Genomic DNA, 15,648 nt, shown 5'->3' on the forward strand with positions numbered 1-15,648 from the left:
TAAACCAAAGGTTGTCATTCTGCAGAGAGAATCAGTAATAGTTAGTGAAGTTTTAGCAGAGACTAAACCGAGCAACCAAAATTCAATTTCAATTCACCTGATGATGCAAAGCCTATTAACTTTTTTGAGCATTACTTAACTGGTGAAGTAATTGAAACAGTGGTTATGGAAACCAATCACAATGCAAATGATGTAATTTCTAAGCCGTAAGAGTAGGTTAAAAGACTGGAAAAATACTAATCCAGAGGAAATGAATAAATTCATTAGTTTGCTTGTAAATATGGGTTTAGTATCACTTTCACGTATAAGTGATTACTGGTCAAAACACTCTTTGTATAGCTCCTCTGTTGCCCAAAAAGTTATGAACAGAAACAGATTCCGGTATTTTACGTTTCCTGCATTTTAATGACAACAAGAACCTAGAAAAAGATGGGTGAATTGGCAAAGTTCAACCCCTGCTGGTTACATTGAATGATTTATTTTGCAACTTGAGAGTATCAGAGAAAGATTTAGTGTTAGATGAAACAATATCATTTTGTGGTAAGCTAGTTTTCGGCAATACAATCCAGGAAAAGTACGGCTTCAAAATATTCAAGCTGTGTGATAAATGTGGGTACACATGTTCAGTAAAAACATAAGGACGTCAATCAGTGGTTAGGAATCCTAACCACTGATTAACGCCAACATGAAGTTCAGCGTCACTATCGAAGCACTGCGTTGCGAGCCAGGTCTTCATCACTGGAAAGAGGTGGTAGTCGCTTGGTACCAGATCTGGGCTATAAGGCGGATGATCAAATACTTCCCAATCAAAATCATCCAAGACTTGTCTTGTACGATTGGCCCTATACTTGTTTTGTATCGCTTGCCGTAGCTTCTGCAATGTTTCAAAGTACCTCTCTGCGATGATTGTTGATCCTCGTTCAAGGAAATTAACTAGAATCACATCCTTAGCATCCCAAAAAGCAGTTGTCATAATCTTTCTCGCTGACATAGTTTGGAGACATTTTCTTGGTTTTTGGAGAATGTGTGTGCCTCCATTCAATAGACTGCATTTTTGTTTTACAATTGACATGCTTCACCCATGTTTCATCACCAGTAATGATCCGATAGAGAAGTTCGTTACCATGTTTGTTGTATTCATCAAGGAAAGTTAATGATGCAGCAAATATTTGTTTTTTGTGGTCTTTTGTAAGGGTTTTTGGAACCCACCAGGCAAAAAATTCAAAAAATCCAAGCTTCCCTACAATAATTTCATGAAGTGAACTTCGTGAAATTTGTGGGAAATAGTCAGAGAGTTCAGTTATAGTGAAACAGCGATTTTCACTAACTTTGTCCTTGATTTTCAATATCAAATCTTCAGTCACTAGACTAGGCTGACCACTGACTATCGTCATGAACATTGGTGCGACCATTTTTGAAGTCAATACACCACTGCCTTACTCTGCCTTTACTCATTATTCCATTTCCATAACGTTTACACATTTAGTGATAGATTTCAATTGGTTTATGGTTTTTTGCTAACAAAAACCTTATCACTGAACACACTTTACAAGTGACTGGATTTTCAATTGCAGCACACATTTGAATTAATCACAGTGAGAAAAGTAAAAGAGATACAGACTGCGCGTGACTACAGCCCAATGTGTACTGAACGCCAGAGTGTTTTGACGCCAAGATAGTGGCTGTAGCCCAGTCCGCTGCAGCACAATTCAAAAACGTCTGTCACTTTCTAGATTGCCCTTGTACAAACGATCTGTCAGGTAAAGTGGCCCGAAAAATTGCTCAATATATTGTCCAATCTTTCAATGTCAATTACTCAGCTTGATAAACACTTTACCACAAAAAATAATGTTCTGTGAAATGTTAACAAAACTGTCATTAGTTATAGGGCAATCATGATGCTGTAATAACCCATGTTTTAGAATTCCATTATTTTTTGGGTGATCGTTTAGTGAACTCTCTACTGCCACTTACTGATGAGATATCCAAGTTGTGTCTGTCTGTACACATGATAACTTCCAAACAAGATTACCTAGTGGGTTTAAATTTGAGGTGAAACTGTACCACTACTACCTGTACCGATGTAATCAAAATTATACACATTGGTCCATTTGGAGTCCATATGTACTTCAAAAAATTACTGGTCATATTGCTGTTATGGGTAACCATGTTAATTTAGGGAAAAACACAGAATAAATAAATTAGTAAACATAGTATATTTTAAAGATTATTTAGTTGTCAATTTCTAGTAATTTATAAACTTATGTCATTAAGTTTCTTCTTTGGATTGGTTGGTTTCATACAAAGTTAGTATGTTTTAGATTAGGCTTCAACATCATCTTCATAGTGAGTAAAGGCCTTATTTTACTTTGTTATGATGGCTGGGATAATTTATGAACAATGGGATGGACGAAGAATGAATTCATATATGGTAGTTTAAAAGTTTCTTAACTCACTTCCTTGTCATTCTTTTAAGTACAAATATATTATTGATTTTAAAAATTGTGAGAAGACCTAGTGTCTTGATATTTTGAATATAGCTCAGACCAATTAAAGAACACTTAAATTCAATTTATTACTTTATGTAATAAACACCTACTCGTATGAGTGTTTGCACATGCCTAGTATAGTGCACTTAAAACAGATGGAATGCCATCTGAAAATCAGTAGATTGTTTGTCTCTGAATAATGCAGTGTTTGTTTACTTACATAGGCTTGCATGTGCGAGTGATCTTGGTTTGTGTACAGAAGATGTACAAGAAAATGTTATTGATTGTAAAATCTAGGTTTGTGCCCTTAAAACATATTTATATATTTAAAATTACTCACTGTGAAGTTTAATAGGTTGAGCGTTGAGCAGAGTCTCACCCACCTGGTGATGACTAAAGCAGATTTATGTCTTTATGTGTGTCTGTATACACAATAACATTTGAATGAGTTAACTTAGAGGGTTGAAATATAGTGTGAAACGCTGTGGGGTGAACGCTAAGCATCCCACACTGACCTGAAGTCTGGCATATGTTTTACTTTGTTTACATAAGTTAAAATGTTATGAACTGTAGTATAAGGTTCTAAGATGTGGACAGTTGATATGTGTTGAAAACCTTGGGATTAGGAAATGAAGCATAATTAGTGATAGAATACTATATTGATCTTTGTTTCATATATCACACACTTCATAACACAATATTCAGGTACTTTTGTGTACTTACAAGGTAAATACAAAAATACTACAGTAACAATTATCAAGCCATTGTTGTACCAACATCAGCAATACCATTATGCAATCATTACATAATTTATGACATTTAATATAAAATATCCAGTCATCTATTTAAAGCTACTTTACTTGTGTAACATATTTTGTAAAATTAGTAATACAATAATTGATTTAATAACTAAATAGAAACAAATATAACACGAACCTAGATATTTAAAAACTAGCCCTAAAAGCCTAATTGTTCTCACTAATTTTGGTTTTGTAAATACAACTGAATGGCAAACAGCAATTTAATGTGTAATTCATAATCCTATTATTTTATGTAGATAACTTCAGTAAATAATAATAAAATTATATAACAATAAGTATGGGATTATTCTAAACAATCCATTAAAGTTAATGAAATATTAACTGTCAATAAAGGTGAAATTGATAAACTTATTATAAATTAATGAATATTATTCAATAATAAATTAATTAACTAAGTAATAAAGGTGATATAACCTGTATTATACATGTTAAAATAGCTTAATGCTTTTAAGTACTTACTGAAAATCGGAAAATCACAGACAGTTGTGATAAAAACCTAGTCAACAAGCCTATAAATAAGTAAACAACAGAATAACTTTTAAAACTAGTAAGTTTGTCTTGGATGCAAATAAGATTTGCATAAAAAAGATAATAGGCAGATGCTGTAATTAGTTTATTTATTACCTTTAAAGATTATTTCCTGAGAATAAGTTTTTGAACATTGCTAACAAATATATGTAATAATATTTTAGAATAAATTATACTTATGTAAAATATTTATTCTTTAGTCACCTTGAGCATTTTTATCAAATATACTCAACAAGTAAATTTATCTATAAAAATAATTATCACTATTGCAACATTTTGTATGAAAGTATTATTCCTGCAAAGGCAACATACACAAATTTATTACAAGTCAAAATATTTGACAGAAGATGTTGAACATTAAAAATATAATTAAAAATCGTATTTAGAAAATCAATATATAGAAAGGTCTTTTACAACATACTTCTGAGACATTCTTTGGAATACCAAAGAATTTATTAATGTAATACACATTAATAAATGTGTTACAATGTTATTTATACATTTATTAATTGTTATAAATTAATAAATGTATAACAATGTCAGAACTTTAATAACACTTCTTTTACATTTTTATATCTTATTGTTAATTATTTTAAAATCACGTTTTAATCTATTTTATTGCTAAAGTAAAATAGATAACAGTCATTTATAGGATATTTTAAAAACTTCATATAACGTGTCAATACAACATTTATATACTTAACTCAATTATTCACTCACACTAACTCCAGTTTTTAAAGAATGTAAATTTATTGGAATTTGTTCAACTGATTCAACTGAGTGTGATATTAAGTGTCGACTTTACAAAATGGTGTAGTGTTCTAGGACTCACACAGGTATAGGATGGTCCCTTAAAACCATGGAATATATTTACAAGTACAGTAATATAAATTGCAATAAATAAATTGCAAATTGAAATCATTGTGAAATGGTAATGATATAATTATTATCATTTCAATAATAGTATTAAACTATAAAGGGTCTTAGACATGAGATATGTAGTGCATAAAGTTGGATTTGCTTGCAGAAACTCATGTATACATTCCTCTCTTTAAACAATGTATTTTATTTTATAGAATTCGGGTCTCCATCTGTTATTTAAATTTATATATTAAATTAAAAGTACATCCTTAAAAACAATGTATATGCAATTAAGATTCATGCTATTTTTTATAATTTATAGATTATACTCGTATATTGTAAAATTCAGTATTCATTTATAAATTATTTTTTAATTGAATTTAAGAAAGGCAGTATAAAAATAAAAATATCACTTTTATGTGTAAATTATTCTTGAATTCAAAATATTTGAATTAAAATTTCTTATTGGGTAATTGTTATTTATAAATTAGACTTAAAAGTAGAATTTCATTACTTACTGTACAAAATTAAAATTAAATCTTTTATAACCGCTCAAAATAAAGTTGTAGAGTTGTGCAATTTGTGGCAAATGGATTATAAAGAGTGAAAATATTAATCAAAACCGTTTAGTCATGTACAGTGATTACATACAAACATCATAGTCTGTCATTTTCACAAAATGTTTTATTCAGGAGATCTCAAAATATGTGTGGAATGAAGGTCAAAGAAAAACACTTATTCCATGTGCTAAATTAAATATGAGGTACAAAATGATCAACGTTAAAGAGTAGCATTTACACACCCATGTTTTGAATATTCCAAACATGTAGACTTGAGATACTTAATGAGCAGGCAATAGCACATACTGTGAAAAGTCTGATTCGTATTCAGCTCAGCAACAATCATGTTGTAAATAATTTTAAAAGCAATAAAATTAACGATGATACCTAAAACAAGGTAAACTTTCAAATTGTCTGACTAAGAATTTCATAAAATATATGGCTGGATTTCAACTGGGGTTATCCTGTTTAGCTTATATGCTGACAGAAATTTGACATATTCTATCATAGCACGCAAAAAAAATGTGGGTTAAAGTTCTATGGGTGATAGACGCGATGCCAAAACTGTATACAAAGACATTATATGTTGTATGCACTGATAAGATAATTTTTCATTGTGATTTACAATGTATCTTCAAATATTAAAACTAATAAAGTCAACTTCGTAAAACTTTTAATTTAATATCTCTCTGTGACCATATAGATAGCACTTAAATAAAACATGTAAGTATGTATCTAATTACTTAGAGTATCCTTATATTAAGTATGTTAGTTTTTATACACCATTGAAAATTTCTTAATTTTATAATAAGTATCAGATCACTACAATTTTCCCAAACTATTCTAAAACTGAAACAACTTTACTTTTACTTATGTTTTAGGAGTTTAAACTGAAAAAATTCATATTTTGTTTCGTCAGTACCTGATCACTGACAATCTAAATTTACCAGACTTTCATTGTTCAAAAATGTTTAAGAATTCAGAATTGAAAAAATGAATGAAATTACCTACAGTCATAGTCATGTACTAAGATATTTTCTGTACAGAGTCATCTGGAGAAAAGACTAGCTGAAGTTACTGTGATTTGTACAATTGTTCTAATCAAATTGTCCATTTTGCAATAAAAATTCAATTACATAATTTTATAATTATTTACTAATACCTGTACTTCTTCATTGCAATATAATTTTGTATAATTTTTCTAGTGCAAGTTTGAATTAGGGTCTCAAGCCCTAAAAATAAAAAATAATTATTACAAACATTAAGTGCTATATAAGAGTAAATATTTATCAATATCATGAAAACGGTTTGATTTGTCTAAAAATGTGTGCACACTTACAAGTCAACACCAATAAATTATATATAATCAAAGAACTTTGTATGTGGAATACCACAAAAGTACTGCGATATCAAAATCTATAGAATTAAATATGGTGTTAAAACTATAAAACATCATGTAGTTTTACACTTCATAAGTTATTTTCATTTAACCTTAGAACTGATATTAGTCCTATGTATTATCCTTAGAACTCACGTGTCCCTAAAGAGATAGTCGTATTTTTCAATATATTTCTTACGTTATTCGGCAACATCTCAATTTATTTCTGTGAAACATATTCTAATTGATTGCTCAACTCATTCTCTACACGAATTATAATAAAAAAATCGATGGGGTTGTGCTATTGCTATAATTCTGGCTTAAATAAAAAATAAATCCCTTGCTATGCCACCTAGGTACATATCAATTTGTCCGTCTAAATGCATCTAACTACATTTCATTGGTGCTTCTCAGTGCTGTAGAAATATTGTTCTGATGTTGTTTTAATTATAAATTAATATGGTCGACCTATGTCATTCCAGTGATATTATAGATATTTTGGAAAAGGAAAGAGATAATGGCATTTCTGTTGATGGAATTGATTTATCTGATGATGAAGTACTTGATACTGTTTCCTTGGCAGATTATTTGTGAGATACAAAGGTTTTGTTTTATTTGCATAATTATAACATTTGTATCTTTAGATTTACTGTGCATATGCATTTACAACACTATTTTCAAAGTGAAACTGTTGACATTTTATACTTTGTTTTTAACTTTTATGTAATTTGGAGCTACAGGACATGGCAAGTTTTAATATTCATTTATGAATTTTCAAACAAAAAAAATGTGTATATACGTATGTAGCCTATATCTGTTTTTGTTGCAATGATATATTTTCTAATTAAAGCTGAGTAAAATTATTTATTACACTTTAAATTGTCTTTACCATATATTTTCTATTTATAAAAACTATTTTATATATTTTAGGGTAAAATTGTAGAAGAAAACCTTCAAAATCACTGTTTCATTCTGGCAATTAACTTTATCAGTTCTAGGGTTAAAAGAATATCCATCAAAACAACTACCTATGAACAGTTATATTTCTTTACTGTGAGCTTAAGTCTTTGGTATGTTTATTATAGATGCTATTGCTCTGGCCATTTTGCATTAAAATTAATAGTTTTACTTATTGTTAATATCAAGGCAACATGAAAATAATTCAATCCAACAACTTAGTTATAACGGATCATTCTGCAACTTGTTTTGTACACCAACTGCTTATAAATACAAACTCTAGGACATTGTCACTAATCTCTAACTTATCCTAATGTCTTGGTTAACCTATATATCACAGTTAGTGTCCAAACTCCCTGAGACTGGTCATAGTGCCTGTGAAGAGGCCTATGAGCCCAAACAAAGCGATAACCAGATTCTTCCACAGTCGCCACCAATAGAATCCCAGTCCAGGGTGTTCCCAGTAGACTAGGGTCTCTACCAGTGCTGGGAAGATGAGTCCCACCACACTCAAGCTAAGTGCACCAATGAGTGACAGCAGAGGGCCCAAGTTGGGGAATATAGCAGCCACAACCACTGCAAAAGTGAATACAACTTCAAAACATATTCAGGTTAGTGTGGTCAATTTTCTTAAAACATATACTAACATAAGTAGAGTAAACTTCAAACAATAGAAATTATACAAAGTATATTCAAATTTCTTTTATAAATTGTCATAAGTACTTGTATTACAACTGGTACACTGCAGTAATAAATCATGAATGATACATTATAGAGGATATTCATTCTCTCTAGAATGAAACACTTGATTGTGGCCCTAGGCAACATATTGCCTGATGTATATGGAACAGTAACAGCCTAGTAGGATGAATCATAGAAGGTTTGCAATCTCTCAAGAATCTCACTAAGGAATCCAGGCTCAGGTAAAATACAGCCCTTCACACATGGAATGGAACTCTGTAGTAACAGTCTAGTATGATGAGTCATTGAAGGTTTGCAATCTCAAGAATCTCGCTAAGGAATCCAGGCTAAGGCAAAATAGAGCCCTTCACACATGGAATGGCACACTGCAATAACAGCTAGTGTGATGAATCATAGAAGGTTTGCAACTCTCAAGAATCTCGCTAAGGAATCCAGACTCAGGCAACATACTGCCTTTTATACATGGAATGACACACTGCAATAACGGTCTAGTGTGATGAATCATAGAAGGTTTTCAACTCTCAAGAATCTCACTAAGGAATCCAGGCTCAGGTAAAATACAGCCCTTCACACATGGAATGGCACTCTGTAGTAACAGTCTAGTATGATAAGTCATTGAAGGTTTGCAATCCTCAAGAATCTCGCTAAGGAATCCAAGCTTAGGTAAAATACTGCCTATTACACATGGAATGGCACACTGCAATAACAGTCTAGTATGATGAGTCATTGAATGTTTGCAATTCTCAAGAATCTCGCTAAGGAATCCAGGCTAAGGCAAAATAGAGCCCTTCACACATGGAATGGCACACTACAATAACAGCTAGTATGATGAATCATAGAAGGTTTGCAACTCTCAAGAATCTCGCTAAGGAATCCAGACTCAGGCAACATACTGCCTTTTATACATGGAATGACACACTGCAATAACGGTCTAGTGTGATGAATCATAGAAGGTTTTCAACACTCAAGAATCTCACTAAGGAATCCAGGCTCAGGCAAAATAGAGCCCTTCACACATGGAATGACACACTACAATAACAGCTAGTGTGATGAATCATAGAAGGTTTGCAACTCTCAAGAATCTCGCTAAGGAATCCAGACTCAGGCAACATACTGCCTTTTATACATGGAATGACACACTGCAATAACGGTCTAGTGTGATGAATCATAGAAGGTTTTCAACTCTCAAGAATCTCGCTAAGGAATCCAGGCTCAGGCAAAATAGAGCCCTTCACACATGGAATGACACACTACAATAACAGCTAGTGTGATGAATCATAGAAGGTTTGCAACACTCAAGAATCTCGCTAAGGAATCCAGGCTCAGGTAAAATACAGCCCTTCACACATGGAATGGCACTCTGTAGTAACAGTCTAGTATGATGAGTCATTGAAGGTTTGCAATCCTCAAGAATCTCGCTAAGGAATCCAAGCTCAGGCAAAATACTGCCTATTACACATGGAATGGCACACTGCAATAACAGTCTAGTATGATGAGTCATTGAAGGTTTGCAATTCTCAAGAATCTCGCTAAGGAATCCAGGCTAAGGCAAAATAGAGCCCTTCACACATGGAATGGCACACTACAATAACAGCTAGTGTGATGAATCATAGAAGGTTTGCAACTCTCAAGAATCTCGCTAAGGAATCCAGACTCAGGCAACATACTGCCTTTTATACATGGAATGACACACTGCAATAACGGTCTAGTGTGATGAATCATAGAAGGTTTTCAACTCTCAAGAATCTCGCTAAGGAATCCAGGCTCAGGCAAAATAGAGCCCTTCACACATGGAATGACACACTACAATAACAGCTAGTGTGATGAATCATAGAAGGTTTGCAACTCTCAAGAATCTCGCTAAGGAATCCAGGACTCAGGCAACATACTGCCTTTTTATACATGGAATGACACACTGCAATAACGGTCTAGTGTGATGAATCATAGAAGGTTTTCAACTCTCAAGAATCTCGCTAAGGAATCCAGGCTCAGGTAAAATACAGCCCTTCACACATGGAATGGCACACTACAATAACAGCTAGTGTGATGAATCATAGAAGGTTTGCAACTCTCAAGAATCTCGCTAAGGAATCCAGACTCAGGCAAAATACTGCCTTTTACACATGGAATGGCACACTGCAATAACGGTCAAGTGTGATGATGAATCATAGAAGGTTTTAATTCTCTCAAAAATCTCGCTAAGGAATCCAGGCTAAGGCAAAATAGAGCCCTTCACACATGGAATGGCACACTACAATAACAGCTAGTGTGATGAATCATAGAAGGTTTGCAACTCTCAAGAATCTCGCTAAGGAATCCAGACTCAGGCAAAATACTGCCTTTTACACATGGAATGGCACACTGCAATAACGGTCAAGTGTGATGAATCATAGAAGGTTTTCAATTCTCTCAAGAATCTCGCTAAGGAATCCAGGCTCAGGTAAAATACAGCCCTTCACACATGGAATGGCACTCTGTAGTAACAGTCTAGTATGATGAGTCATTGAAGGTTTGCAATCCTCAAGAATCTCGCTAAGGAATCCAAGCTCAGGCAAAATACTGCCTATTACACGTGGAATGGCACACTGAAATAACAGTCTAGTATGATGAGTCATAGAAGGATTGCAACTCTCAAGAATCTCGCTAAGGAATCCAGGCTCAGGTAAAATACAGCCCTTCACACATGGAATGGCACACTACAATAACAGCTAGTGTGATGAATCATAGAAGGTTTGCAACTCTCAAGAATCTCGCTAAGGAATCCAGACTCCGGCAAAATACTGCCTTTTTACACATGGAATGGCACACTGCAATAACGGTCAAGTGTGATGAATCATAGAAGGTTTTAATTCTCTCAAAAATCTCGCTAAGGAATCCAGGCTAAGGCAAAAATAGAGCCCTTCACACATGGAATGGCACACTACAATAACAGCTAGTGTGATGAATCATAGAAGGTTTGCAACTCTCAAGAATCTCGCTAAGGAATCCAGACTCAGGCAAAAATACTGCCTTTTACACATGGAATGGCACACTGCAATAACGGTCAAGTGTGATGAATCATAGAAGGTTTTAATTCTCTCAAGAATCTCACTAAGGAATCCAGGCTCAGGTAAAATACAGCCCTTCACACATGGAATGGCACTCTGTAGTAACAGTCTAGTATGATGAGTCATTGAAGGTTTGCAATTCTCAAAAATCTCGCTAAGGAATCCAGGCTAAGGCAAAATAGAGCCCTTCACACATGGAATGGCACACTACAATAACAGCTAGTGTGATGAATCATAGAAGGTTTGCAACTCTCAAGAATCTCGCTAAGGAATCCAGACTCAGGCAAAATACTGCCTTTTACACATGGAATGGCACACTGCAATAACGGTCAAGTGTGATGAATCATAGAAGGTTTCAAATCTCTCAGGAATCTCACTAAGGAATTCAGGCTCAGGCAAAATACTGCCTTTTACACATGGAATGGCACTCTGTAGTAACAGTCTAGTATGATGAGTCATTGAAGGTTTGCAATTCTCAAGAATCTCGCTAAGGAATCCAAGCTCAGGCAACATACTGCCTTTTACACGTGGAATGGCACACTGAAATAACGGTCTAGTGTGATGAATCATAGAAGGATTGCAACTCTCAAGAATCACACAAGGAATCCAGGCTACGGCAAAGTACAGTCTCACCACATGGAATTGCATACTGCAGTAACAGTTTTAGTATTATGTATCACAGACGGTTTACAGCTCTAAAGAATCACATTAAGGAATTCACTCAGGAAACAGAAGCCTTCACAAATGTAATTGGATTTTAAATTTGAATGAATATAGAAAGTCATCTACAGTTCAGAAAGTCTAAAAAGTTTAACCCATGTATTTATACAGGATGTAAATTAGGTCCTGATATACCTGGATATATTGCAAACGGATTGAGATATCAATGTACAACCTTCACCATACTTATTAAAATAATTTTTTTGATTTTTCGAACGATAAACAAATTTATCCCTTTTTTACAGGAGGGTAAGGGGGGTAGCTTTAAATTGCAACCCCTATTTTGTAACATGTCATATTAAAGGTCTATTTAATAGAAACACAATGACATTAAGAAAACTTCTCCACATCGTTTTTAGTAAAGTTATGGGCAAATAACGCAAAAAAATAATAATCTGTAAATAATAAATAATAATGTCAATGTCTTGCGCATTTCAACATAATGTATGCGTGATAGCTTTTAGTAAGACTTTGAAGTGCCCAGATTATCCCTTTACATAGTACTAATGTTTCTGGTGTACATAGTTTTGGTTCTTGCATGGTTTGGTTTTGGTGTCTTTCTAGGTGGTTGTCTATTACAATGTAAGGGGTTATTTGCCCATAACTTTTGCTAGGATCATCGTGGTGATGTTTTGTTCATGTCATTGTGTTTCAACTGAATAAATCTTTAAAATGAAATGGCACAAGATAAGGGCTGCAGTTAATAAAAGTTTAAAGTTATCCCCTATACCTCCCTTTGAACATGGGAAAATTTTTTTATCATTAAAGAAATCCAAAAAAGTATTGTAATAGGTATGGTGAAGGGTATATATTGAAGTGCAGCTCAATCCATTTGGAATATATCCATGCATATCAGGACTTAATTTACACCCTGTATACTATACAACTAAATAATTGACTTAGATCACAGGCTTTTGTAATGTAAATTTTCCTTACATATAAGTACCTTTTAGAATATTAATAAAATATAACACTGTTATCACCAACCACAAAGTTTAGAAACATATACTGAAAAAATGTTCAATGATTTTACTAATGTCCTTGTTAATATTTATAGGATAAAATGATCTACATTCTAGGTGATTATAGTGTACAGTATAGCTACATTGGAATTCTATTAGAAAATATATGAAAATTATAATTTTAAGACTTTAAAATTCTGATTGAACTAACCTGTAGCGATGACTAGAAGAACTCTGAAGATATACTCAACAGGAAGAGGCCGTGAGAAATTGGATTTTAACTTTGGCCAGAGAATATCCATTGCAGCGTAAAACAGTAAGGAGTATGTCAAGAATATCCCCAATGCAACCATTGTCTTGAGTACCTGCCCTAGTCTGAAAACAGTCAAAACTGTACAAATACATAAACTTTATACATATTACTAAACATTACTAAACATTCAAACTGTCATAAACCTGTATCTATTTGATTTAATTCAATATATTTTCCAAAATCCAAATTTAATAAAGCCCATTGGTGATACCCATTCGCACAATACAAGATGCAAGAATTTATCAAAAATAAAATTCAATAGATTAAGTAAAACTTTAAAGAGTCATCAGGTACTTTCCCTGAAGGTATATAACCATTTGTCACATTTAATCCCAAAGTTTGACAAAACACTTTTCTTAAAGAAGTATTATTTATGGCTTTTGGAGAACCCATTCTACTCTGTAGAGGAATTTTTCTCCAATAAGTCTGTTTTGTTTTAATAAGATTATGTTATGTTTTCAATACAGATCCATCGATGTAACTACAGTGGTACCATTGTTATTTACTGTATAGTTCTTTGCATTGCCAAATAATGTAAATTATTATTAAATTACATTAAGTGCATTAATGCTGATATTGTTGATGTAACTGTGTTGAAACTTTTAACTTTTAACTATCTATGTTGGACTTGGCTACCAGAATGTGCTGTATTTATGACTTTGTCAATGATCATGAGATTTATACGACAATAAAGTGATTTTGATTTTGATTTTTTTTTTATTAAGTCTTTAAAAACAGCAGGCAGAAATTAATAACTAATTTGATACAAACGTTTTAATATTTTTCCTTTGAAACCACCAAATTTTTTATAATTAATTTATTAATTAATTTATTTATAATTATTTTATAATTACGGCATATCTAGTTTCTTCTTTTAACCCTCTCAGTGCTAACATTTGTTTAACCAGATTTTCGAAGAACATTGTATAAGTTGCAGATCCAGTTTCACGGACGTTTATAAAAAATGTAAAATACAATTTTATATTTCAACGCATATTTTATACCAACTCACATTAAAAATGAATGTTCTTTCTGTTAAATGTAAGTATTTTTACTAGACAAAGCTCCAAACAAATTTCTAGCACTGAAAGATTAATCTGGTTGTTGTATTTTAAAATAAATGTAATCAAAAGATGAGAGTAATAGGTTTTTATGTAATTTTTTACTAGTAATTTTATTTTCCAATGGAATAATCTAATATAAAAAGATAATATAATGTGTGTAAATAAGACTGATAGATTTTTCAGTCTCTTTTCACTCGCTAGAAGCTCACATCCCCAGAGTCTCGGTTACAGTCCTTTTGAAAGCTGAGAGTGGACAGTTAAAGGAATCTATCAAGTGTTAAAGGACTGTGACACTGAGTTCTCTAAGTTCAGAAGTTTGGCTTTTGCCCTTAGTAAATAGCCCAACGATCGATGATAAATGAATGATATGAAGTCTGAAAAATTGAAGACCTGTCTTATCTGAAATGGTCTAGTTTCCTTTCCTTCACCACCCAGCAATGATTACGAGACATTCCAAAAGTTCCATAGGTTAACAACTGAGGATGCAGGTTGAGTTTTTTCACACAGAGGAAGTCTCAAAACCTTTATTATATTAGTAAAATAATAAAATAAACTGTAATGAAATTGAAATATCAGTACAAGAATCAGCCAAATTCTTTTGTATGGAAATTGATCATAAATTAAATTGGCATTCAGTTATTTCAAATTTTACAAAAAAACTTGTTTCCATATTTTTTTTTCAAACAAACAAAATTATTGATTGTATAGCCCTTAATATAGTTAATAGTTTTTAATGTATCATATTTTAAGAATTTTAATGTAGTTTAGTCTGTTTCATAACAAATCATTTGTCATAAAGTTATGATGTAATATGATGCTTAAGAATTAATACATACATAAATAAAAGTATTTTGTTCAATAAATAACAAATTTAAACAGTTTTCCTACTTACAAATGCTCCACAGGCAGGTTTAGAGTAACACTGGCTTCCGTTGCTTCCCCATACTTGAGGTAGCCAAAGAACCCTGTGATAGCGTACAGAGTAACAACCAAAACCATGCCAATGTTAAGGACTCCTGGGCAACCAATGAAATGCTCAGGTGTCTTCATGTTGTTCTCCAGTGGCATTACCTGTAAACAGAGTTCATATGCAAGTCAGCCAATATGTTTTATAACTATGTTAGAGAAATTTTGAAATATTTCAAGACGTTATAAATATCCTATTGTAGCTTTGGCTTTCTCCTCTTTTGCTTTGCTGACAAGATACGAAACAGATTGCAGATGATTACAGCACGCTAGAGGAGAA

The 15,648-nt window shown here is 32.7% G+C and overlaps 1 protein-coding gene across 4 annotated transcripts in view; it reads right to left on the minus strand.

The window, feature by feature from the left end:
* Window positions 1-3,129: 3,129 nt before the first annotated feature.
* Window positions 3,130-15,648, minus strand: part of LOC124370659 (proton-coupled amino acid transporter-like protein pathetic) — a 52,585-nt gene continuing 40,066 nt past the window's right edge. For all 4 annotated transcript variants that reach the window (XM_046828949.1, XM_046828967.1, XM_046828962.1 and 1 more), the window contains 3 exons: window positions 15,295-15,473; window positions 13,237-13,400; window positions 3,130-8,170 (listed from right to left, as the gene is read on the minus strand). In XM_046828949.1, coding sequence (XP_046684905.1) covers window positions 7,935-8,170; window positions 13,237-13,400; window positions 15,295-15,473 — 579 coding nt within the window. In that variant the 3' untranslated portion in view covers window positions 3,130-7,934. The remainder of the gene's footprint in view (window positions 8,171-13,236; window positions 13,401-15,294; window positions 15,474-15,648) is intronic.

The sequence above is a fragment of the Homalodisca vitripennis genome, chromosome 1 (genome assembly GCF_021130785.1).
Source record: "Homalodisca vitripennis isolate AUS2020 chromosome 1, UT_GWSS_2.1, whole genome shotgun sequence".
NCBI lineage: Eukaryota > Metazoa > Arthropoda > Insecta > Hemiptera > Cicadellidae > Homalodisca > Homalodisca vitripennis.